A 24,311-nucleotide genomic window follows, 5' to 3' on the forward strand; every position below is an offset into this window, starting at 1 on the left:
TACATTACATCACATTGCATTTAGCTGACGCTTTTGTCCAAAGCGACTTACAATAAGTACATTCGACCAGGAAGACACAACCTTGAAGAAAACAGAATCATATAAGTATATCAGGTTTCATAGAGCCAAATATTTCAAGTGCTACTCAACTGGCTTTAGGTAATCCAGTCCTTTATTAGTATAAAAGTGCTTCGTTAATCGTTCTAACGCTCGAAGTGGAGTCGAAAGAGTAGTTACTGTATAAGTACCTTCTTGGTGCAGTATTAGTACCTTCTTGGTTGCAGTATTAGTACCTTATTGGTGCAGTATAAGTACCTTCTTGGTGCAGTATTAGTACCTTCTTGGTTGCAGTATAAGTACCTTCTTGGTTGCAGTATTAGTACCTTATTGGTGCAGTATAAGTACCTTCTTGGTGCAGTATTAGTACCTTCTTGGTTGCAGTATTAGTACCTTATTGGTGCAGTATTAGTACCTTCTTGGTGCAGTATTAGTACCTTCTTGGTGCAGTATTAGTACCTTCTTGGTGCAGTATTAGTACCTTCTTGGTGCAGTATTAGTACCTTCTTGGTGCAGTATTAGTCCCTTCTTGGTGCAGTATTAGTACCTTCTTGGTGCAGTATTAGTACCTTTTTGGTGCAGTATAAGTACCTTCTTGGTGCAGTATAAGTACATTCTTGGTGCAGTATAAGTACCTTCTTGGTGCAGTATTAGTACCTTCTTGGTGCAGTATAAGTACCTTCTTGGTGCAGTATTAGTACCTTCTTGGTGCAGTATAAGTACCTTCTTGGTGCAGTATAAGTACCTTCTTGGTTGCAGTATTAGTACCTTCTTGGTGCAGTATAAGTAACTTCTTGGTGCAGTATTAGTACCTTCTTGGTGCAGTATAAGTACCTTCTTGGTGCAGTATTAGTACCTTATTGGTGCAGTATAAGTACCTTCTTGGTGCCGTATAAGTACCTTCTTGGTGCAGTATAAGTACCTTCTTGGTGCAGTATTAGTACCTTCTTGGTGCAGTATAAGTACCTTCTTGGTGCAACATAAGTACCTTCTTGGTGCAGTATTATTACCTTATTGGTGCAGTATAAGTACCTTCTTGGTGCAGTATAAGTACCTTCTTGGTGCCGTATAAGTACCTTCTTGGTGCAGTATAAGTACCTTCTTGGTGCAGTATTAGTACCTTATTGGTGCAGTATTAGTACCTTCTTGGTGCAGTATAAGTACCTTCTTGGTGCAGTATTAGTACCTTATTGGTGCAGTATAAGTACCTTCTTGGTGCAGTATTAGTACCTTCTTGGTGCAGTATTAGTACCTTCTTGGTGGCAGTATTAGTACCATTCTTGGTGCAGTATAAGTACCTTCTTGGTGCAGTATTAGTACCATTCTTGGGTGCGTATAAGTACCCTTCTTGGTGCCGTAGTACCTTCTTGGTGCAGTATAAGTACCTTCTTGGTGCAGTATTAGTACCTTATTGGTGGCAGTATTAGTACCTTCTTGGTGCAGTATAGTAACCTTCTTGGTGCATAGTACTTAGTACCTTATTGGTGCAGTATAGTACCTTCTTGGTGCAAAGTATTAGTACCTTCTTGGTGCAGTATAGTACCTCTTGGTGCCAGTATTAGTACCGTTACCTTCTGGTGCAGTATAAGTACCTTCTTGGTGCGTATTAGTACCTTCTTGGTGCAGTATAAGTACTCTTGGTGCCGTACGTACCTTCTGGTGCGTATTAGTACCTTCTTGGTGCAGTATAAGTACCTTCTTGGGCAGGTATAAGTACTTCTTGGTGCAGTATTAGTACCTTCTTGGTGCAGTATAAGTACCTTCTTGGTGCAGTATAAGTACCTTCTTGGTGCAGTATTAGTACCTTCTTGGTGCAGTATAAGTACCTTCTTGGTGCCGTATAAGTACCTTCTTGGTGCAGTATTAGTACCTTCTTCGTGCAGTATTAGTACCTTATTGGTGCAGTATTAGTACCTTCTTGGTTGCAGTATTAGTACCTTCTTGGTGCAGTATTAGTACCTTCTTGGTGCAGTATTAGTACCTTCTTGGTGCAGTATAGTACTAGCCATTCTTGTGGTGCAGTATAAGTACCTTCTTGTGGCAGTATAAGTACCTTCTTGGTGCAGTATAGAGTACCTTCTTGGTGCAGTATAGTACCTTCTTGGTGCAGTATTAGTACCTTCTTGGTGCAGTATTAGTACCTTCTTGGTGCAGTATTAGTACCTTCTTGGTGCAGTATAAGTACCTTCTTGGTGCAGTATTAGTACCTTCTTGGTGCAGTATTAGTACCTTCTTGGTGCAGTATAAGTACCTTCTTGGTGCAGTATTAGTACCTTCTTGGTGCAGTATAAGTACCTTCTTGGTGCCGTATAAGTACCTTCTTGGTGCAGTATAAGTACCTTCTTGGTGCAGTATAAGTACCTTCTTGGTGCAGTTCTTGGTGCAGTATAAGTACCTTCTTGGTGCAGTATAAGTACCTTCTTGGTGCAGTATTAGTACCTTATTGGTGCAGTATTAGTACCTTATTGGTGCAGTTCTTGGTGCAGTATAAGTACCTTCTTGGTGCAGTATAAGTACCTTCTTGGTGCAGTATAAGTACCTTATTGGTGCAGTATTAGTACCTTATTGGTGCAGTATAAGTACCTTCTTGGTGCAGTATAAGTACCTTCTTGGTGCAGTTCTTGGTGCAGTATAAGTACCTTCTTGGTGCAGTATTAGTACCTTCTTGGTGCAGTATTAGTACCTTCTTGGTGCAGTATAAGTACCTTCTTGGTGCAGTATAAGTACCTTCTTGGTGCCGTATTAGTACCTTCTTGGTGCAGTATAAGTACCTTCTTGGTGCAGTATAAGTACCTTCTTGGTGCCGTACAGGCTCTCCAGCAGCTTGTCCTGAGCGTTCTCGAAGCGCTGATCCAGGCTGGCGACGCTCTTCTGAGTCAGCGTCCACATCATGTAGTTGTTCAGCAGGCTGAGAGGAGCAACACAGAGAGGATCAGTATTTTAGCACTTCCTGTTTCCTGTTCTGGGACTCAGAGGGAAGCGTCTGCCGTTTTCCATCCCTGTTCATGTTTAACCACGCCCACTTCCTCACGACGAGAGCATCACCGCGGCGCCTCATCACTAAATGTGAATCTGCAGCTACAGTCTCTGCATAGCGTCTTTAGAGCAAATGTTAGATCATCTGTAAATATTCATTCACCATGGATTTAAGAATACTTCAGTGACGTGGCACGTCCTCCTTATTCTTTTTATTTTTATTATTGTTATGTTTTAATTAAAACATTTGAATACAAAAAATGTAAAAATGTATATTTTTAATATTTTTCTTATTATTTTACACTTATTTATACATATTTAGTGTTATTTTCAATTATTTAAATCGTTACATGTTCTTTTACGTTGTCTTCATACTTCCATCACGCAGTGTTGCAGAGCTCGGTGAACTCGTGGTTAACATAAGTGGGCGTGGTTAACAGAAGTGGGCGTGGTTACATGTGAACAGGCGCGTCTCACTGACCTGCGCTCGGTGCGGTTGATGAGCTCGGACACCTGCTGCAGGTACTCCTGCGCGTACAGAACCACGTGCTCGGTGTCGTTCAGATCCAGAGGAGAGAGCGAGGCAGACAGGAAGTCCAGCCACTCCACAGCCGGGGCCAGCAGCTGCACAACACCAACGAAGAATTACAAGAAGAAGAGACATCACATACAGGCGAACCAGAAAACAGTGGTGCAGGAAAGAGGTCGATGGGTTCTGGAGGTGGTTTTGGAAAATATATATATGAATGTGAGTGTGGAGTGGTACTGGAGAGGAGCCGGACCCCGAACTGCTCACTGGCTGCCTCTTCGCTCTGACCTCTCAATGTGCATGTGTGCATATACAACTGTGTGTGTATCTGTATCGCTACAACAAAAAGCAGAGCTGGGAAGTAGTGGAGTACGAATACTTCATTACTGTACTTAAGTACATGTTTCTAGTATCAGTACTTTACTCCACTACTTATTTTTCTGACCACTTTTTACTTTTACTTCTTACATGTTCAACACAAATACCTGTACTTTCTACTTCTTACATGTTGAACACAAATACCTGTACTTTCTACTTCTTACATGTTGAACCCAAATACCTGTACTTTCTACTTCTTACATGTTGAACTCAAATACCTGTACTTTCTACTTCTCACATGTTGAACTCAAATACCTGTACTTTCTACTTCTACATGTTGAACACAAATACCTGTACTTTCTACTTCTTACATGTTGAACACAAATACCTGTACTTTCTACTTCTTACATGTTGAACTCAAATACCTGTACTTTCTACTTCTTACATGTTGAACTCAAATACCTGTACTTTCTACTTCTTACATGTTGAACTCAAATACCTGTACTTTCTACTTCTTACATGTTGAACTCAAATACCTGTACTTTCTACTTCTTACATGGTTGAACACAAATACCTGTACTTTCTGACTTTACATGTTGAACACAAATACCTGTTACTTTCTACTTCTTACATGTTGAACTCAAATACCTGTACTTTCTACTTCTCACATGTTGAACACAAATACCTGTACTTTCTACTTCTTACATGTTAACTCAAATACCTGTACTTTCTACTTCTTACATGTTGAACTCAAATACCTGTACTTTCTACTTCTTACATGTTGAACTCAAATACCTGTACTTTCTACTTCTTACATGTTGAACTCAAATACCTGTACTTTCTACTTCTTACATGTTGAACTCAAATACCCTGTACTTTCTACTTCTTACATGTTGAACACAAATACCTGTAGCTTTCTACTTCTTACATGTTGAACACAAATACCTGTACTTTTCTACTTCTTACATGTTGAACACAAATACCTGTACTTCTACTTCTTACATGTGAACACAAATACCTGTACTTTCTACTTCTTACATGTTGAACACAAATACCTGTACTTTCTACTTCTTACATGTGAACTCAAATACCTGTACTTTCTACTTCTTACATGTTGAACTCAAATACCTGTACTTTCTACTTCTTACATGTTGAACTCAAAATACCTGTACTTTCTACTTCTTACATGTTGAACTCAAATACCTGTACTTTCTACTTCTTACATGTTGAACTCAAATACCTGTACTTTCTACTTCTTACATGTTGAACACAAATACCTGTACTTTCTACTTCTCACATGTTGAACTCAAATACCTGTACTTTCTACTTCTTACATGTTGAACACAAATACCTGTACTTTTTACTTCTTACATGTTGAACACAATACCTGTACTTTCTACTTCTTACATGTTGAACACAAATACCTGTACTTTCTACTTCTTACATGTTGAACTCAAATACCTGTACTTTCTACTTCTTACATGTTGAACACAAATACCTGTACTTTCTACTTCTTACATGTTGAACACAAATACCTGTACTTTCTACTTCTTACATGTTGAACTCAAATACCTGTACTTTCTACTTCTTACATGTTGAACTCAAATACCTGTACTTTCTACTTCTCACATGTTGAACTCAAATACCTGTACTTTCTACTTCTTACATGTTGAACTCAAATACTTGTACTTTCTACTTCTCTCATTTTCCAAACAGCTGGTTCCTTTAGTCTGAATGTGTGTTTGATGCGTGATCATTATTCTTTAGAGTCATTGCGTGCCTATCGATTTGAACACGATCCGTGTATCCATCATTTCCTGGTCTTCTCTAAAGAAGAGGGACCAATGGAAACGTTGGAGCTCAGGTCAGAAGAATCTCATTGCCATTTCTAAACTGTAGCTTGTGTGCATATGACAATAAAACCTTTGAATTTTAAAATAAGGTTGTAACAGTGTAAACACATGGGAATACACATGAAAGCAAAACAAAGCAATAGTATCAGTGACATCAAATCAAAATGTAGGGTAAATTAGAACTACAATTACACAAAATAATTTTAAAAAGCTGCTAAATGACTCCATTTAGATGCAAGACGGAACAAACTGACCCAAAGGAGCGAATCAACTTAAAAAAGACCACAAACTAAAATTACAAAAGAAATGATAAACATTGGATGCAAAATACTCCCATTAAAGACAGATTGTATTTACTATAGAGGCCAGTAGAGGGCGCTCTGCTCCACGTTCATCAACAGATATAAAGGAGCTCAAATACTGCAGGAAGTCTCCCTGCTGCAGACCTCAGGATTCAAAGGCTTCTTTTCAGCTATAATAATCCTACTGACGACTAAAGACTGCAGACATACTGAAGACAGACTGAAGACATACTGAAGACAGACTGAAGACAGACTGAAGACAGACTGAAGACATACTGAAGACAGACTGAAGACATACTGAAGACAGACTGAAGACATACTGAAGACAGACTGAAGACATACTGAAGACAGACTGAAGACAGACTGAAGACAGACTGAAGACATACTGAAGACAGACTGAAGACAGACTGAAGACATACTGAAGACAGACTGAAGACAGACTGAAGACATACTGAAGACAGACTGAAGACAGACTGAAGACAGACTGAAGACAGACTGAAGACAGACTGAAGACAGACTGAAGACAGACTGAAGACAGACTGAAGACATACTGAAGACATACTGAAGACAGACTGAAGACATACTGAAGACAGACTGAAGACAGACTGAAGACATACTGAAGACAGACTGAAGACACTGAAGACATACTGAAGACAGACTGAAGACAGACTGAAGACAGACTGAAGACAGACTGAAGACAGACTGAAGACAGACTGAAGACATACTGAAGACAGACTGAAGACATACTGAAGACAGACTGAAGACAGACTGAAGACAGACTGAAGACAGACTGAAGACAGACTGAAGACAGACTGAAGACATACTGAAGACAGACTGAAGACATACTGAAGACAGACTGAAGACATACTGAAGACAGACTGAAGACATACTGAAGACAGACTGAAGACATACTGAAGACAGACTGAGACTACTGAAGACAGACTGAAGACAGACTGAAGACATACTGAAGACAGACTGAAGACATACTGAAGACCTACTGAAGACAGACTGAAGACATACTGAAGACATACTGAAGACAGACTGAAGACATACTGAAGACATACTGAAGACAGACTGAAGACATACTGAAGACAGACTGAAGACATACTGAAGACAGACTGAAGACAGACTGAAGACAGACTGAAGACAGACTGAAGACATACTGAAGACAGACTGAAGACATACTGAAGACAGACTGAAGACATACTGAAGACAGACTGAAGACAGACTGAAGACAGACTGAAGACAGACTGAAGACATACTGAAGACAGACTGAAGACATACTGAAGACAGACTGAAGACATACTGAAGAAAGACTGAAGACAGACTGAAGACCTACTGAAGACCTACTGAAGACAGACTGAAGACCTACTGAAGACATACTGAAGACATACTGAAGACAGACTGAAGACAGACTGAAGACATACTGAAGACAGACTGAAGACATACTGAAGACAGACTGAAGACAGACTGAAGACAGACTGAAGACATACTGAAGACAGACTGAAGACATACTGAAGACAGACTGAAGACAGACTGAAGACAGACTGAAGACATACTGAAGACAGACTGAAGACATACTGAAGACATACTGAAGACAGACTGAAGACAGACTGAAGACAGACTGAAGACATACTGAAGACAGACTGAAGACAGACTGAAGACAGACTGAAGACATACTGAAGACAGACTGAAGACATACTGAAGACAGACTGAAGACATACTGAAGACAGACTGAAGACAGACTGAAGACCTACTGAAGACCTACTGAAGACAGACTGAAGACCTACTGAAGACAGACTGAAGACATACTGAAGACAGACTGAAGACATACTGAAGACAGACTGAAGACAGACTGAAGACATACTGAAGACATACTGAAGACAGACTGAAGACATACTGAAGACAGACTGAAGACATACTGAAGACAGACTGAAGACATACTGAAGACTTACTGAAGACATACTGAAGACCTACTGAAGACATACTGAAGACAAACTGAAGACAGAAGACCTACTGAAGACAGACTGAAGACCTACTGAAGACCTACTGAAGACCTACTGAAGACATACTGAAGACAGACTGAAGACCTACTGAAGACATACTGAAGACATACTGAAGACCTACTGAAGACATACTGAAGACAGACTGAAGACCTACTGAAGACATACTGAAGACCTACTGAAGACCTACTGAAGACATACTGAAGACAGACTGAAGACAGACTGAAGACCTACTGAAGACCTACTGAAGACATACTGAAGACATACTGAAGACAGACTGAAGACAGACTGAAGACATACTGAAGACAGACTGAAGACCTACTGAAGACATACTGAAGACCTACTGAAGACCTACTGAAGACAGACTGAAGACAGACTGAAGACAGACTGAAGACCTACTGAAGACATACTGAAGACCTACTGAAGACCTACTGAAGACATACTGAAGACAGACTGAAGACAGACTGAAGACCTACTGAAGACATACTGAAGACCTACTGAAGACATACTGAAGACAGACTGAAGACCTACTGAAGACATACTGAAGACATACTGAAGACCTACTGAAGACCTACTGAAGACATACTGAAGACAGACTGAAGACAGACTGAAGACATACTGAAGACCTACTGAAGACATACTGAAGACATACTGAAGACATACTGAAGACCTACTGAAGACATACTGAAGACATACTGAAGACCTACTGAAGACATACTGAAGACATACTGAAGACCTACTGAAGACATACTGAAGACATACTGAAGACCTACTGAAGACATACTGAAGACATACTGAAGACATACTGAAGACATACTGAAGACATACTGAAGACATACTGAAGACCTACTGAAGACCTACTGAAGACATACTGAAGACCTACTGAAGAAATTAAGGAAATAAATGACATGTCTGAGGTTTTTAGTTTCCCATGTGTTGTTAGGAACTGGATTACGTTTTGTTTTAGAGATAACAAATATATAATGAAAATAATGTATTGGATGAACACATAAGCCCCTCCTCCCTCACTGACCTGCTGCATCAGCAGGCCCCCTCTTCCCTCACTGACCTGCTGCATCACCAGGCCCCCTCCTCCCTCACCGACCTGCTGCATCACCAGACCCCCTCCTCCCTCACCGACCTGCTGCATCACCAGGCCCCCTCCTCCCTCACCGACCTGCTGCATCACCAGGCCCCCTCCTCCCTCACTGACCTGCTGCATCACCAGGCCCCCTCCTCCCTCACCGACCTGCTGCATCACCAGGCCCCCTCCTCCCTCACCGACCTGCTGCATCACCAGGCCCCCTCCTCCCTCACCGACCTGCTGCATCACCAGGCCCCCTCCTCACTCACCGACCTGCTGCATCACCAGGCCCCTCCTCCCTCACCGACCTGCTGCATCACCAGGCCCCCTCCTCCCTCACCGACCTGCTGCATCACCAGGCACCCTCCTCCCTCACCGACCTGCTGCATCACCAGGCCCCCTCCTCCCTCACCGACCTGCTGCATCAGCAGGCCCCCTCTTCCCTCACCGACCTGCTGCATCACTAGGCCCACTCCTCCCTCACCGACCTGCTGCATCACCAGGCCCCCTCCTCCCTCACAGACCTGCTGCATCACCAGGCCCCCTCCTCCCTCACCGACCTGCTGCATCACCAGGCCCCCTCCTCCCTCACAGACCTGCTGCATCACCAGGCCCCCTCCTCCCTCACCGACCTGCTGCATCACCAGGCCCCTCCTCCCTCACCGACCTGCTACATCACCAGGCCCCCTCCTCCCTCACCGACCTGCTGCATCACCAGGCCCCCTCCTCCCTCACCGACCTGCTGCATCACCAGGCCCCCTCCTCCCTCACAGACCTGCTGCATCACCAGGCCCCCTCCTCCCTCACTGACCTGCTGCATCACCAGGCCCCCTCCTCCCTCACCGACCTGCTGCATCACCAGGCCCCCTCCTCCCTCACTGAGCTGCTGCATCACCAGGCCCCCTCCTCCCTCACAGACCTGCTACATCACCAGGCCCCCTCCTCCCTCACCGACCTGCTGCATCACCAGGCCCCCTCCTCCCTCACCGACCTGCTGCATCACCAGGCCCCCTCCTCCCTCACCGACCTGCTGCATCACCAGGCCCCCTCCTCCCTCACAGACCTGCTGCATCACCAGGCCCCCTCCTCCCTCACCGACCTGCTGCATCACCAGGCCACCTCCTGTCTATCCCCCCACAAACCAAGCACCGGACCTGGGGAGGCTTCTCCATCGCTGCCCCCTCCCTCTGGAACCCCTTTTTATACCAGATTTTAACGTGCGATAAATGTGGTTTTATTTCATGTAAATCAGGTTTTGTATCTTATTTCTTTCCCTCTGTAAAGCGTCTTTGAGCACCTGGTAAAGCGCTTGATCAAGAACATGTATTATTATTATTGTAGTGGTGTATTAAAGATTATTAAAGATATAATAACGGAAAAGCTTCTGAGCAGAAATGCTCCTGATTATCTTAAGTGGTGTTATTATTGCACAGATAAATCACTGCACAGGGTTTACAGACAAATATAGATTTATAGTGTTTTTCACATTATTTATTTACATTTTGTAATCACACTATAGTTATATATCTTCTTAATGTTGATATGTTACTTTTTATGTATTGAATGTAGTTCTCAGGTGCACTGCCTTGTTCACCTGCTGTAAGGAAGTCATGTTTGAATGTAAGATGAATAAAGCAGGTCTGTTATCTAACCCCACCACCCCCCCCCCCCCCATGACCTCACCTGTAGTTCTAACCATGACCTCACCTGTAGTTCTAACCATGACCTCACCTGTAGTTCTAACCATGACCTCATCTGTAGTTCTAATGATGACCTCACCTGTAGTTCTAAAGATGACCTCACCTGTAGTTCTAAAGATGACCTCACCTGTAGTTCTAAAGATGACCTCACCTGTAGTTCTAAAGATGACCTCACCTGTAGTTCTAAACATGACCTCACCTGTAGTTCTAACCATGACCTCCTCACCTGTAGTTCTAACCATGACCTCATCTGTAGTTCTAATGGTGACCTCACCTGTAGTTCTAATGATGACCTCACCTGTAGTTCTAACCATGACCTCACCTGTAGTTCTAAAGATGACCTCACCTGTGGTTCTAAACATGACCTCATCTGTAGTTCTAACCATGACCTCACCTGTAGTTCTAACCATGACCTCACCTGTAGTTCTAAACATGACCTCACCTGTAGTTCTAACCATGACCTCACCTGTAGTTCTAACCATGACCTCACCTGTAGTTCTAAACATGACCTCACCTGTAGTTCTAACCATGACCTCATCTGTAGTTCTAACGATGACCTCATCTGTAGTTCTAATGATGACCTCACCTGTAGTTCTAACCATGACCTCACCTGTAGTTCTAACCATGACCTCATCTGTAGTTCTAACCATGACCTCACCTGTAGTTCTAACCATGACCTCACCTGTAGTTCTAACCATGACCTCACCTGTAGTTCTAATGATGACCTCACCTGTAGTTCTAACCATGACCTCACTTGTAGTTCTAACCATGACCTCATCTGTAGTTCTAATGATGACCTCACCTGTAGTTCTAACCATGACCTCACCTGTAGTTCTAACCATGACCTCATCTGTAGTTCTAATGATGACTTCACCTGTATACCACGACTTCACCTGTAGACTAGCGACTCACCTGCAGTTCGGCGATGGTGACCTTGTGGTAGATCTTCTCCTCGTCTCGCCGCTGGTCCTGAGGGACGGTGATGTTGGCGAGCGCCGTCTCAAACTCCAGGATCTGCTGCATCTGGAACAGGGTGGAGTTCTTTTCTCCGCCTAGCAACAGGCCCAACTCCACCATGTAGTCCAGGTACGCCACCAGCACCTGGAGGGGGTCATGAGGATTCAAGGTTCAAAGGCTTTATTTTCTGTTGGGAAAATCCTGAATGTCCTGCTCCAACATGAGAGTAACTTGATCACAAAGGTATCAACTGTAGCAGTGAACATGACAGGATGTGTGATTACCTAGAAGAGCATCAGGACTGTTTGAGGCAGATGATAGCTATGTGATAAACATGAGGGTGGCAAAGAGGAGGCAAATCCTACTTTGATTGAGCTAAGTATCGCTGGTGTTTTATTTTGTTTTATTTTATTTGGTTGTTTAGCCCTTCAGGCTATAATCTATTGTAATCTGTATTTTCTCCATTCCTGTTCATGTGTCTTCTCGCAATTATCACTGGCCCCGTGTATCTCGTAATCGCTATAACCGGCCTGCTCTCGTCTATCCCACGTGCTCCACTGAGATCCAACATCTAGTTTCAGGTGGCCTGTGGAACTGCCAGTCAGCTGTTCCTAAGGCTGACTTCATCTCTGGCTACGCCTCCCTGCAGTCTCTGGATTTCCTTGCTCTCACTGAGACCTGGATTACTCCATCCAACACATCCACCCCAGCAGCTCTCTCCACAGCATATTCCTTCTCCCATACACCCAGACCCACTGGCAGAGGAGGTGGCACTGGTCTCCTGCTCTCTCCCAAATGGAGCTTTTCCCTCTTCAAGCTACCTAACTTCACTCCTTCCACCTTTGAGTTCCATGCCGTCACAGTAACCCATCTTATACAGTTAACCATTGTTGTTCTCTACCGTCCACCAGGCGCCTGTGGGGACTTCTTGGAGGAATTAGATCATCTCCTCTCACACATCCCTGAAACTGGCCCTCCCGCTGTACTTCTCGGAGACTTCAACCTCCAGACAGGGAAGATAGACGAACTAACATCTCTGTTAACCGCCTTTGCTTTCTCACTGTCTCCGTCCCCACCGACTCATAAAGCTGGCAATGTCCTTGATCTCATATTCTCAAGGAACTGCGCTACTTCTAACCTCTCTGTAAACCCGCTCCACACATCCGATCACTTCTTCATTTCATTCTCTCTATCCCTTTCCAAACATAACAAACTAATCTCTTCCCATCCTGCACTTGTCCGCCGTAACCTTCGCTCCCTCTCCCCCTCTACCTTTGCCTCATCGGTGCTCTCAGCCCTCCCTTCCTCTGACTCGTTCCAACTCCTGCCTCCAAACTCTGCTGCAGAAACTCTCCTCTCTACTCTCTCATCCACTCTGGACTCGCTCTGTCCTCTCACATCTCGGCAGGCTCGTCAGTCCCCTCCTGCTCCCTGGCTAAATGATGCACTGCGTGCTAATAGAACTTTGAAAAAAAGGTTGATGATATTCGCTCTTCTTTTTCTGACTCACCTCTACTCACCGCTGGGTCACCAGACCCTCCTTCCACCAACACACTAACCTCCTTTTCCCCTCTCTCTCCAAGTGAGGTTCTTACCCTCATTACCTCTGCCCGCCCTACCACCTGTCCTCTGGACCCTATCCCTTCAAACCTCCTTCAGACTATCGCTCCTGATATTCTACCGTTTCTCACCCATTTCATCAACACTTCTCTAACTTCTGGTCACTTTCCAAACAGTCTCAAGGAGGCAAGAGTAAACCCTCTCCTAAAGAAACCCACTCTCAACCCGTCTGATGTTATAAACTACAGGCCTGTCTCTCTCCTCCCGTTCCTGTCTAAATCACTTGAACGCGCTGTCTTTAAACAACTCTCCTGTTATCTCCATCAGAACAACCTTCTGGATCCGCACCAGTCTGGTTTCAAGGCAGGTCACTCCACAGAAACTGCTCTCATTGCTGTCACGGAGGAACTGCACACTGCCAAAACTGCATCCCTCTCCTCTGTCATCATCCTGTTGGACCTGTCTGCTGCATTCGACACGGTGAATCATCAGATCCTCCTTCGCACTCTCCAAAAACTTGGAGTTTCAGGCTCTGCACTTTCCCTCCTCACCTCATACCTGAAAGACCGTACCTACAGGGTGACTTGGAGAGGGTCTGAGTCCGACCCTTGTCAATTAACTACGGGGGTCCCTCAGGGCTCTGTTCTTGGTCCCCTCCTCTTCTCCCTGTACACAAACTCGCTCGGATCAGTCATTAGCCCGCATGGTTTTTCATACCACTGCTACGCTGACGACACCCAATTAATTCTGTCCTTTCCCCGCTCAGAGACCCAGGTCGTCGCACGCATCTCTGATTGTCTAGCTGACATCTCTCAGTGGATGTCTGCTCATCACCTCAAACTCAACCTTGACAAGACTGAGCTGCTCTTCCTTCCGGGAAAAGATTGTCCCACTCTTGACCTAACAATCAACATCGGCACCTCAGTTGTTTCCCCGACTCAGACTGCAAGGAATCTGGGTGTGACCCTAGATAACACCTGTCCTTCACTGCAAACATCGCTGCTACAAACCCGCTGCTGCAGATACACGCTTTACAACATCAGGAAGATACGTCCCCAGCTGACTCAGAAAGCCACGCAGGTTCTGGTCCAGGCTCTCGTCATCTCACGCCTAGACTACTGCAACTCCCTCCTGGCTGGTCTACCTGCATGTGCCATCCGACCTCTGCAGCTCACCCAGAATGCAGCGGCTCGCCTGGTCTTCAACCTTCCTAAATGTTCCCACACCACTCCGCTCCTCCGCTCCCTCCACTGGCTTCCGGTAACTGCTAGAATCCACTTCAAGACACTGGTACTTGCTTACCATGCTGCGAATGGATCTGGCCCTTCCTACATCCAGGACATGGTTAAACCGTACACCCCAGCGCGTGCACTACGCTCAGCATCGGCCAAACGACTCGCTGCGCCCTCGCTGCGAGGGGGACCCAAGTTCCCAACGGCGAAAACACGTGGGTTTGCTGTCCTGGCTCCAGGATGGTGGAATGAGCTCCCCATTGACATCAGGACGGCAGATAGCTTACACACCTTCCAGACTGAAAACTCATCTCTTTCGACTCCACTTCGAGCGATAGAACTATTAACGAAGCACTTTTATACTAATAAAGGGCTGGCTTATCTAAAGCCAGTTGAGTAGCACTTGAAATGTTTTTGCTCTATGAAACCTGATGTACTTATATGATTCTGTTTTCTTCAAGTTGTATTCTGTTGGTCGAACGCACTTATTGTAAGTCGCTTTGGATAAAAGCGTCAGCTAAATGCAATGTAATGTAATGTAATGATGATTCAGCCTCTATGGAGAGAGACATCAAGCATGCTCATTTCTGACGTGGAGCTAATCTGAAGCAAACATTGAATACTGCTTTCTATTCCTCCATCTTGTGACTGTGTAACTCCCTCTCTTGCGGCTTTCACACCAGCGCTTTTCCCTTTCTAGCTCCGAGCGGGAGCTTTTCTGGTTCAGCTCCGGTTTCCCTTTTCTGCTCCCGCTCTGTTCACAACCAAACCGCCCAGAGCTGCCGCTGCTGCGTCCATGACGTCACCGTTTACGTGCCTGCTTCATAAAATCCAAACCGCGCGGAACATCCCTCACATCGACAACAACAATAATGGCCAATTGTATTGAAGCGCATCGGACGACTTTACAAGGTGACGACTTTACTTGAACTTTACAAACATCACATGCGAAATGCAAGACTTCTTTGTGGTCTTCAGCATCTACTTCAACGACGAATCTGCCCCTGCCCCCGCCTCGACGTAAGAGAGACGTAAGCGACGCCGCCTCTTAGCTCCGAAGCTCTTGCCTCTAGACCGAGCCGGAGCTGAAAACGCGTTGTGTGAAAGGGGCATCTTGGACATCCGCATGTGGAAGGACACTGTTCAGGAACTAGTTGATGCTCTGTATTGTGATGACTACTTCCATTCTGGAGAGGATCACAGACACATGGATCCTGAGACTGAAGATCAAGCGGCGGGACAGGTTTCTGTCATAAGCACAAAGCCACAGTGTAGAAATGGCAATGAAATGATTCTGACGCTGAGCTCATACCAACAATGCAACATATATATAAAAAACACAAAAATACAAAGTAGTGCAAAAAAGAGCTTCTCCATCACAAGATGAACTCCACCTGTGTTTGTATGATCAGCTGCAGGGGGGTCTCACCTTCTCATTGGGCAGTCTTGTTGAGGTAATAATCTCTGGACGGCAGGAAGAGCCCTGATTGGTCCACCTGTGTAGAGCAGGGTTAAAGGTGAGCCAATCACAGCCACAGATATCTAACTTCAAACCCTGACTACCTGCCCTCCGACAAGAACATTTAAAAATATAGAACAAAAACCCAAAATATCAGATTTTATAACGCAAATTCTCTGCTTTGCATTTCCTTAATGTGTTTCTTTCCTGTGTTTCTATATGTCTTGCTGATGGCTCTCTAAACAAAATCAAATGTAGTTCTTCTTTACCCTCCATGAGGTGTGGTTCTGGTTCAATCTGGTTCTGGTTCAATGTGGTTCTGGTTGCTATAGAGCGGTGCAGTGATGACGTATTTTTGTAGTTCGACCCTGAAGGAAGCTGCCGGTTCCCTCGACAAAAAGCAACGGGATTTTGGAATATTGTAAAACAGAAGGTCTGTGGAAAACGAACCTGTTTGATAAATGCCGTTTGTTCATCATAAATCTAATGGCCAGAAGCTAAATGCTAACGTTATGCTATAAAGGAACTACAGGCGAGTCCAGCAGCCGACTTCAACGTCACGCCAACTTCAGATCCAGATTCAAACCACCAGATTCTAGATGGAACGAGTTGAAGCGTTTGTTTGAAACACTCTGCAGGAGGCAGGGACTTGCTTTCAAGCTGAACAGAAACTAACTTAGAGGAGTGTTCACGTGTTCGGCGTAATGACGTACAACGGCCTCCACGACTTCTGTAGTCCTATTCAGCCACTTGGTAACAACCATCGTTTTTCAGACATGTCCACTCTTCAGAAATCACCAGCGGGGGTCACTGCTGATGATTTAATGTCCTAGAACAAAACGTGATCCTTCTCTTCAATGTGTCTCAAACCACAGACCTTAGTTCAGATATTTTCCTAAACCCTATGGAGAGATCCCATTGGCTCTGAGACCAGGGAACAGGAAGTGGAGAAATGCTGACTCACTTCCTGGTTTAGGACTCGTTCCTGCACCGCTCTATGGTCCTGGTTCTGGTTTACTGGATGACGTTGCTGTTGGAGTGTTTGGGGTCTGCGCTGACGCCGACGCTGAAGAAAGGCTGTCCTCTGTAGGGGCCAGAAACCACCTTCAGGACCCTCCATGAAGTTGTCTTTATCCAGGGGCCCGTCATGTTCCAGCCCCGATCTGCAGGAAGCGTTTAACATTATATTACAGAACGTGGACTGGATCCCCACAAAAACAAGACGCCTGTTGTCAGATGACGCTCTGCTCTTCACTTTAAATGCTCAATTGAGCACAAAATAAAAGGTGATCTTCGACAGTGTACAGTGGCAAGACAAGGTGAGCAACCTGCATCTATGGTACATCTGTTCTAATTATGGTCTGATCTTCAAAATAAGTTACATAATCAACAAACACACTCCGTTTTAACTCATACACACGTTATTGTTTTTCTCCATATTGACACACATCATTCAAACATTCAGTGTCCCCAGACTTCAACAAAAGGAACATGAGTTAGGAGATAGTAAACCTCATTTAAAACAGTGGAACAAGATGTTGTTCGAGTTACTTTGACTTATATTCACTCAATATTGATTTGGTGTGGGGATGTTTGTCTCCACTTGTGTCTTAGCGAAGATCGATACATTTTATGGCCAATTCAAACCAGGAAACTCTGACTTCAAGCTTAACCCTTGAACGGTCCGCAGCCATATCTGCAGCAGGTGGTCCATCCAGGTTCAAAGAGAGCCCCCTTCATAGTCCAGGGTTGGTTGTAACGGAATACATGTGACGGCGTTACGTAATCAGAATACAAAAAATCAAGTAAACTGTATCAGCTCGCGTTACATTTGAAAAACGAGTAAACTGATTACAGTTACTTTCGTAAACCTGAAGTAAATACATTTTGGAATACTTATTGGAATTATTGGTGGAAAGATTTCCTCTCAACATTTCATATTCATTACTAAAGGTACAGCCGAATCATCACAAGCGCACAAAACCTAATTTACAGCGACCCCCAGATGGACCAAAAAAGCGTTTGAAAAAAAAATCGCGGGTCCGCTCGCTCAGTGAAACAATAACAACGGAAACATGGAGGAACAAAAGTCTGCGTTTAAATCGCTGTGCGCGTGTGTGTGTCTGTGTCTGGGTCTGTGTGTGTTGTGTGTGTGTGGTGTGTGTGTCTGTCTGTCTGTCTGTGTCTGTGTCTGTGTCTGTCTGTCTGTGTGTGTGTGTGTGTGTGTCTGTGTCTGTGTCTGTGTCTGTGTCTGTGTCTGTCTGGTGTCTGTGTCTGTGTGTGTGTGTGGGTGTGTGTGTGTGTGTGTGTGTGTGTGTGTGTGTCTGTGTCTGTGTGTGGTGTCTGTGTCTGTGTCTGTGTCTGTCTGTCTGTCTGTGTCTGTGTGGGTGTGTTGTGTGTGTGTGTGTTAGGGCTTGTAGGAGTTATGAGATTTTTACAACCCCACTCGCTCCGCGTGGTCGTTTTGACGAGTCTCGCTTAAAATCATAACAGGAAGGAAATCAGACGAGAACACCCAGATACCAGTTTAAACAATAATCTGTTTTAATTATCAAAGGTAATAATGCAATGCAATATATCCATTACAATACAATATAATATAATACAATTATATTGGTAAATGTTATAAAGAAGTAGCCGGCCCACTTCTGCCCTGTTTCGCCGTGCTGCGGAGATCCTTCTGTCCTGACAAGCCAGAGAAAAGAGGCCGAAACGTCAGGAATCGACAGGAGATATACCAGAATAGAGAAGGAAGGGGTTAGGTCAGCTGGTCATCTTTTCAGGGTCATCTCATTGGGAGAACGCAAAATATGCTTTGACACGTGACCCAGCGCTGGCCAGCAGAAAACCAAACAGGCCCATTTTACAACAAAACACATCTTATCACCCAAGTCCATTGTGTTTCTTTATTAAAGCCATACTTGTTGGAAATATAACAGTCATTATCCCATGACATCCTCAGAACTAGCTCATCAACAACGCCTAACTGTCTTCATACCCCCCAATCATCTCTGAACTTTTATTCACCCGAAGTCAGCTCACCCATAATCTAGAAGGACCATTGTCTCTCTTAACTGTGTGACTAAATTCTCAAGGCCTGCAGGATGCGCATAATTAACTTAGGAAGAATTTAGCCATTATATCTAATGGTTAACCAAGAAAAACACTCAAAGGGTAATCTTTTCACTCAAAACAGAACTCACAAGTAATTCTGCATTTTACCCTCAAAAATAGCCTAAAGCACCCTTTTGATAAAAAGGGTAAAAGTGAAAGAAAAAGACTATTGCGCTAATCTACTTTTAAGAAAAGGGAACATTGTTTCAGGAATATAAAAAAACCTCTCTATATTTAAGAGGAAAAATGTATTTGTTCCTTCAACTATTAACACACAGGATGTATATACCCACACATATATTAGGGATACCTGATGCATACACCTCTTATATAGTTGGTGAGATGAAAATGAATAACCAAAAATATGCTGCATCATATCTTCTGCATAATACTCTTCATAAACTTCCACAGGCTGTACCCGAATATTCGACTATTCGAATATTCGTTCGTTGGCCAACTATTCGGGTTTTAATTTCATTATTCGGATATTTGTTTGTTTGTTTTTTACATTTTTCCTAAATGTATGCTATCATAAAGGCGAATTGCCATATTCTTATACTATATTATACTTTTGAATTGCACTGTGTAAAATGCGGAAATATATACAATCTCAGCCTGTGCTCCTGACATCAGCGTTCACTCACAGTCAGTAACCGGCACGCTTCACCGATCGTTTCAGCACACCTGAACACAAAATGCCGAAGACTCCAGCTGTGTGGACCATTTTAAATTGGAGACGACGGTAAAGAAGAAAGCATGTGCCAAATATGCGACAAGAACCTGGCCGGTGGCACAACAACTCTGAAAAGTCACCGGATGCTGTAATACTAGCCTAGCTTAGCTTAGCTGTTGTCAAGTAGCCATGATGAAGCTGCTTAATCCGCCGTTTAAAAACAGTAACGTTACAACATGGTAAAAAAAAGCGTTCAAGCAAGCGAATTGTTTTTTTATATTAGTTTTTCAATTTTAATCCGAATAATGAAAATAATAGGAGCAATGTGGAACATCTGGGGCTAAGGCAATTATTGGGCATACAGTTCGTTCATTCTAGTTTTCGTTCTCATTTATTTAAATACTGTGACTGTATCGGTACCAGTGTTACCTGTTAGGCCGACTGTTACGGCTGTTATAAAAGTAGTGTTGTTATAATAGAATATGTGGTTTGTATCTTCAGGTTGTAAAACGTTAGACGGAATTTGGAACCAGATTTGGTCCCCGGGGCGCGCGCTGCGGCTGGGTTCCAAATTCAAGGGACACATTTAGTTTTAATGTATGCGAGTACTAGAGACAATAAATACCATATAACTCGTAATAGTATGCTCTTTCTGCGCTTCTGCTTAACAGCGTGTTGTCAGGGTGTCTCGGATTCGGAGCGTGTTATGACATTTTTTGAAAATGTTTTTTTTATTAAAAAAAACAAACAATCTCTCCGCAACGAATATTTCGAATATTCGCTGCTGATTACTACCGAATATCCGAGCCCGGAAAATGGTATTCAGGACAGCCACTAGTGTTGTGGTGTGTGTGTGTGTGTGTGTGTGTGTGTGTGTGTGGTTGTGTGTGTGTGTGTGGGTGTGTGTGTGTGTGTGTGGGTGGGTGATGTGTGTGTGTGGTTAAAACACATCAGCCTGCGGTCGCTCTTTAGCCTTTCTAATGATTCTGAGGTAACACAGTGAAGGCGGTGCGTGAAAGGCACTGCGCGCTCCTCTTCTCTCAGAGGCTGAGTGAACCCTCCCGCTGCCTCCCTGGCGCTTCAGAAGATTTCATGAAGTGAAGGAGGTGTTCCTTCCAATAAAGCAGCTGCGGGCAGCAGATACTGTGCGAGTCACGGACATGAATTCATAGATCAAGGCAGGACTGGTGCACACACTCTCCTGTTTTGCCGATCCGGTGCTTAAACTATAGCTCTACACCCCTGGCCGAAATGTCCCTTAAAATGAAGTCCGAGTTCGACATTTTAATTCATGTCCTGCCAACACTGGCAGGACAGAAGGCGACACGCCCGTTCTAAGCCGTGTCCTCACTCCTCACATCCCAAGCTTGCATCCCCAGAGAGTGTATTATGTTGTTGCATCGTTTCAGAGGTTATGTTTCAGTTGTGCTCTTGATACGCCATTAAAACAGTAAAACACGTTCAGTTTCCTTTTGCTTTTTGTGTCTCCTGTTCACTAACACATCCATCTGTGATGGAAAAAGAAAGTAATCCAAAGTAATCTAAAGTAATCTGATTACGTATCTTTTTAAGACACGTAACTGTAACTGTATTCGGATTACTTTCAGAGCCATGTATTCAGTAATCAGTAACTGATTACATTTACAAAGTAACCCTCCCAACCCTGTTCATAGTACAGGAAACTCTGTATGCTGGATATCACCTGGCTAACCTTCTATCTGGCTCCCTAGTGAACCCCTCAGGTGTGTGGTTACCTTGGCGATGAGGTCTACGAGCGGCTGGGCCCCCAGCTCCTCAATCCTCTGCGTGTTGAGGCAGGACAGGTAGTAGGGACTGGGTCTTCCTCTCGGCTTCACTGCTGCCGTTAAACGTCCCGTTCTCTGCGGGGACACCACGACTCACGTTAGCCACGCCTACAGCTCGTTTAACTCACGTTACCATGTTACATATTGACAACTCACTTTACCACAGTTACAGCTCGTTAACAATCTCGTTAACTCACAATACCCACAGTTTGAGGGCCTGGTTCTCCCCCCCCCCCCTCACCCAGCAAGGTGTTTAAGCAGGCGCCTGGTTCTCCCCCCCCCTGCCTCCCCCCTCACCCAGCAGGTGTTTGAGCAGGGCCTGGTTCTCCCCCCCCTGCCTCCCCCCCTCACCCAGCAGGTGTTTGAGCAGGGCCTGGTTTCTCCCCCCCCTGCCTCCCCCCCCTCACCCAGCAGGTGTTTGAGCAGGGCCTGGTTCTCCCCCCCTGCCTCCCCATCCTCACCCAGCAGGTGTTTGAGCAGGGCCTGGTTCTGCCCCCCTGCCTCCCCCCCTTCACCCAGCAGGTGTTTGAGCAGGGCCTGGTTCTGCCCCCCCTCACCCAGCAGGTGTTTGAGCAGGGCCTGGTTCTCCCCCCCTGCCTCCCCCAGCAGGTGTTTGAGCAGGGCCTGGTTCTGCCCCCCCGGCCCTCCCCCCGCCTCACCCAGCAGGTGTTTGAGCAGGGCCTGGTTCTCCCCCCCTGCCTCCCCCTCACCCAGCAGGTGTTTGAGCAGGGCCTGGTTCTGCTCCCAGATGCTGTTGAAGGTGGACCACCTGGAGCGCCCGTCGGGCAGCGGGTTCTTCCTCACCCAGCCTCCACAGGAGAACTGGTAGAAGTCAGAGCAGGGGTCCACGCTGCGGTCCATCGCCTCGCCCATCTGAGCCGCCACGGAGACGCAGGCCTCTGTCCAGGCACAGCCCGCGCCCACCGCCTGAGGGGGGAGGAGTTACAGATGTAATTAAAAGTAAAGAACAATTATAAAGACTGAAGACCAATTTTTTTTGTGATTTATTTCAAACATGTAAAACAATAATACAAAAAGATAATAATAATTAAACTGCTGTCGCACTTGTGGCGCGCAGTGATGAAGCGGGCCCTCGCATTCCGTGCGCCTGTCGGGGAGGGCAGCCGGTCGTCCCGGCGTCAAGCAGACGTGCGCGAGTCCTGGGAAATGAGCCGTTCTCATTCTATAATTTTCGCGTCCCAGACTCCCAGGTCCTCCGGCATCGACCCGGAAACAGATGTCGGCGCACCGTCTCGAAGGAAAACAAATTTCTCTAAAGGGTCGTCGAGGATCGATTATCGAGGAGGCTGTCCTGGAGGAGCCGTAACCGAGGATACACTGATTTAGAGGAGAGAGGAGTGTCTCTAGAGGAGCTATAACCGAGGGTCACTGAAGTATTCTCCTGAAGACGATTTCAGCCACAGTGATGTTTAAAAGAGGCGTGACGCATGGCTGACTTCTGTCAATGAAGCACAGCTCTGCAACTGTTCCCGTTGTGATTATAAGTTATTTGAGATGATCAAATGTGCATCAGGACTTTCTGCCCTTTACCGTTTGTTTACCTCACTAATCACATGTTCCCCGGATGTTAGGTGATGTTACAGTGAGAACAGCTGCTGAGGTCAGTGCAGAAAGCAGAACAGTTGTGTATAATATATATCGCTCAATAACAAATGTAACAGGCCTACATGTCACACTTTATTTGTAGGCTTTAGGAGATATCTACAATAAACGTTTAGGGTTAGGGTTAGGGAGTGTATAGGTGTCTTTTGTAATGAATATGCCGCCAGCAAAGGGGCGTTTTTGGACTAACTGTGTGTGGTGTGTGTGTGTGTGTGTGTGTGTGTGTGGTGTGTGTGTGTGTGTGTGTGTGTTGAGAGAGAGAGAGAGTTGATGTGCCAGGCAGACAGGCAGGTCTCAGTAGCTTATCTGACATATAATTGGTCAAAAATGGTACATTGTCCGTTAGCCTACGAGCTCCCCCGTTTGATTTTTTCCGATCATTCTCCTAGGAGGAGTCCGCAGAAATGTGATTAAAATGGCTGAAAAATGCACATTTTTCAAAATGGCCGACTTTCTGGTGGGCGGGGGCTAATGGAAGGCAATTTGAAAATATGTGTGCAATCCTAATAGCAATATGTATACAGCGTTTCGTGAATATTGGAGAAAGTATACGCGAGTAGTTTGGAGTCATTTGGAGTAATTTGTGACATGTAAATCGTAAAAAATGGTGTATTCGCTGTTAGCTTACGACCCTCCACGATTGAGCTATCAAAAATGTTCTTCTCAATTTAGCATCATATTGGATAGGGGCTGAACTTGTGCTGGATTTGAATTTTTCCGATCATTCCCCTAGGAGGAGTTAGTGCAAGAATGTGCTTAAAATGCATGAAAAACGCACATTTTTTTAAATGGCCGACTTTCTGGGGGGCGGGGCTAATGGAAGGCAATTTGAAATATGTGTGCAATCATAATAGTAATGGGTATACAGCGTTTCGTGAATATCGGAAAAAATATATGCGAGCAGTTTGGAGTAATTTGCGCCATGTAAATCGTCAAAAATGGTGTATTCGCTGTTAGCTTACGACCTCCATGAGTGATTTTTTCAAAAATGTGCTCCTCAATTAAGTATCATATTGGATAGGGGCTAAACCTTTCCTGCATTGGAATTTTTCCGATCATTCCCTAG

General features: G+C 44.8%; 1 protein-coding gene across 1 annotated transcript in view; it reads right to left on the reverse strand.

Annotated features, from left to right (window-relative positions):
* The window catches only part of ece2b (endothelin converting enzyme 2b), a 45,196-nt gene that overhangs the window by 8,939 nt on the left and 11,946 nt on the right, over positions 1 to 24,311 (reverse strand). Inside the window, 11 exon segments of the mRNA XM_034240404.1 lie at positions 2,851 to 2,965; positions 3,515 to 3,657; positions 11,735 to 11,923; positions 16,001 to 16,009; positions 16,011 to 16,067; position 16,932; positions 17,049 to 17,193; positions 21,553 to 21,646; positions 21,648 to 21,697; positions 22,333 to 22,525; positions 22,527 to 22,549. Coding sequence (XP_034096295.1) covers positions 2,851 to 2,965; positions 3,515 to 3,657; positions 11,735 to 11,923; positions 16,001 to 16,009; positions 16,011 to 16,067; position 16,932; positions 17,049 to 17,193; positions 21,553 to 21,646; positions 21,648 to 21,697; positions 22,333 to 22,525; positions 22,527 to 22,549 — 1,019 coding nt within the window.

The sequence above is a fragment of the Gymnodraco acuticeps genome, unplaced genomic scaffold (assembly GCF_902827175.1).
Source record: "Gymnodraco acuticeps unplaced genomic scaffold, fGymAcu1.1, whole genome shotgun sequence".
Lineage (NCBI taxonomy): Eukaryota > Metazoa > Chordata > Actinopteri > Perciformes > Bathydraconidae > Gymnodraco > Gymnodraco acuticeps.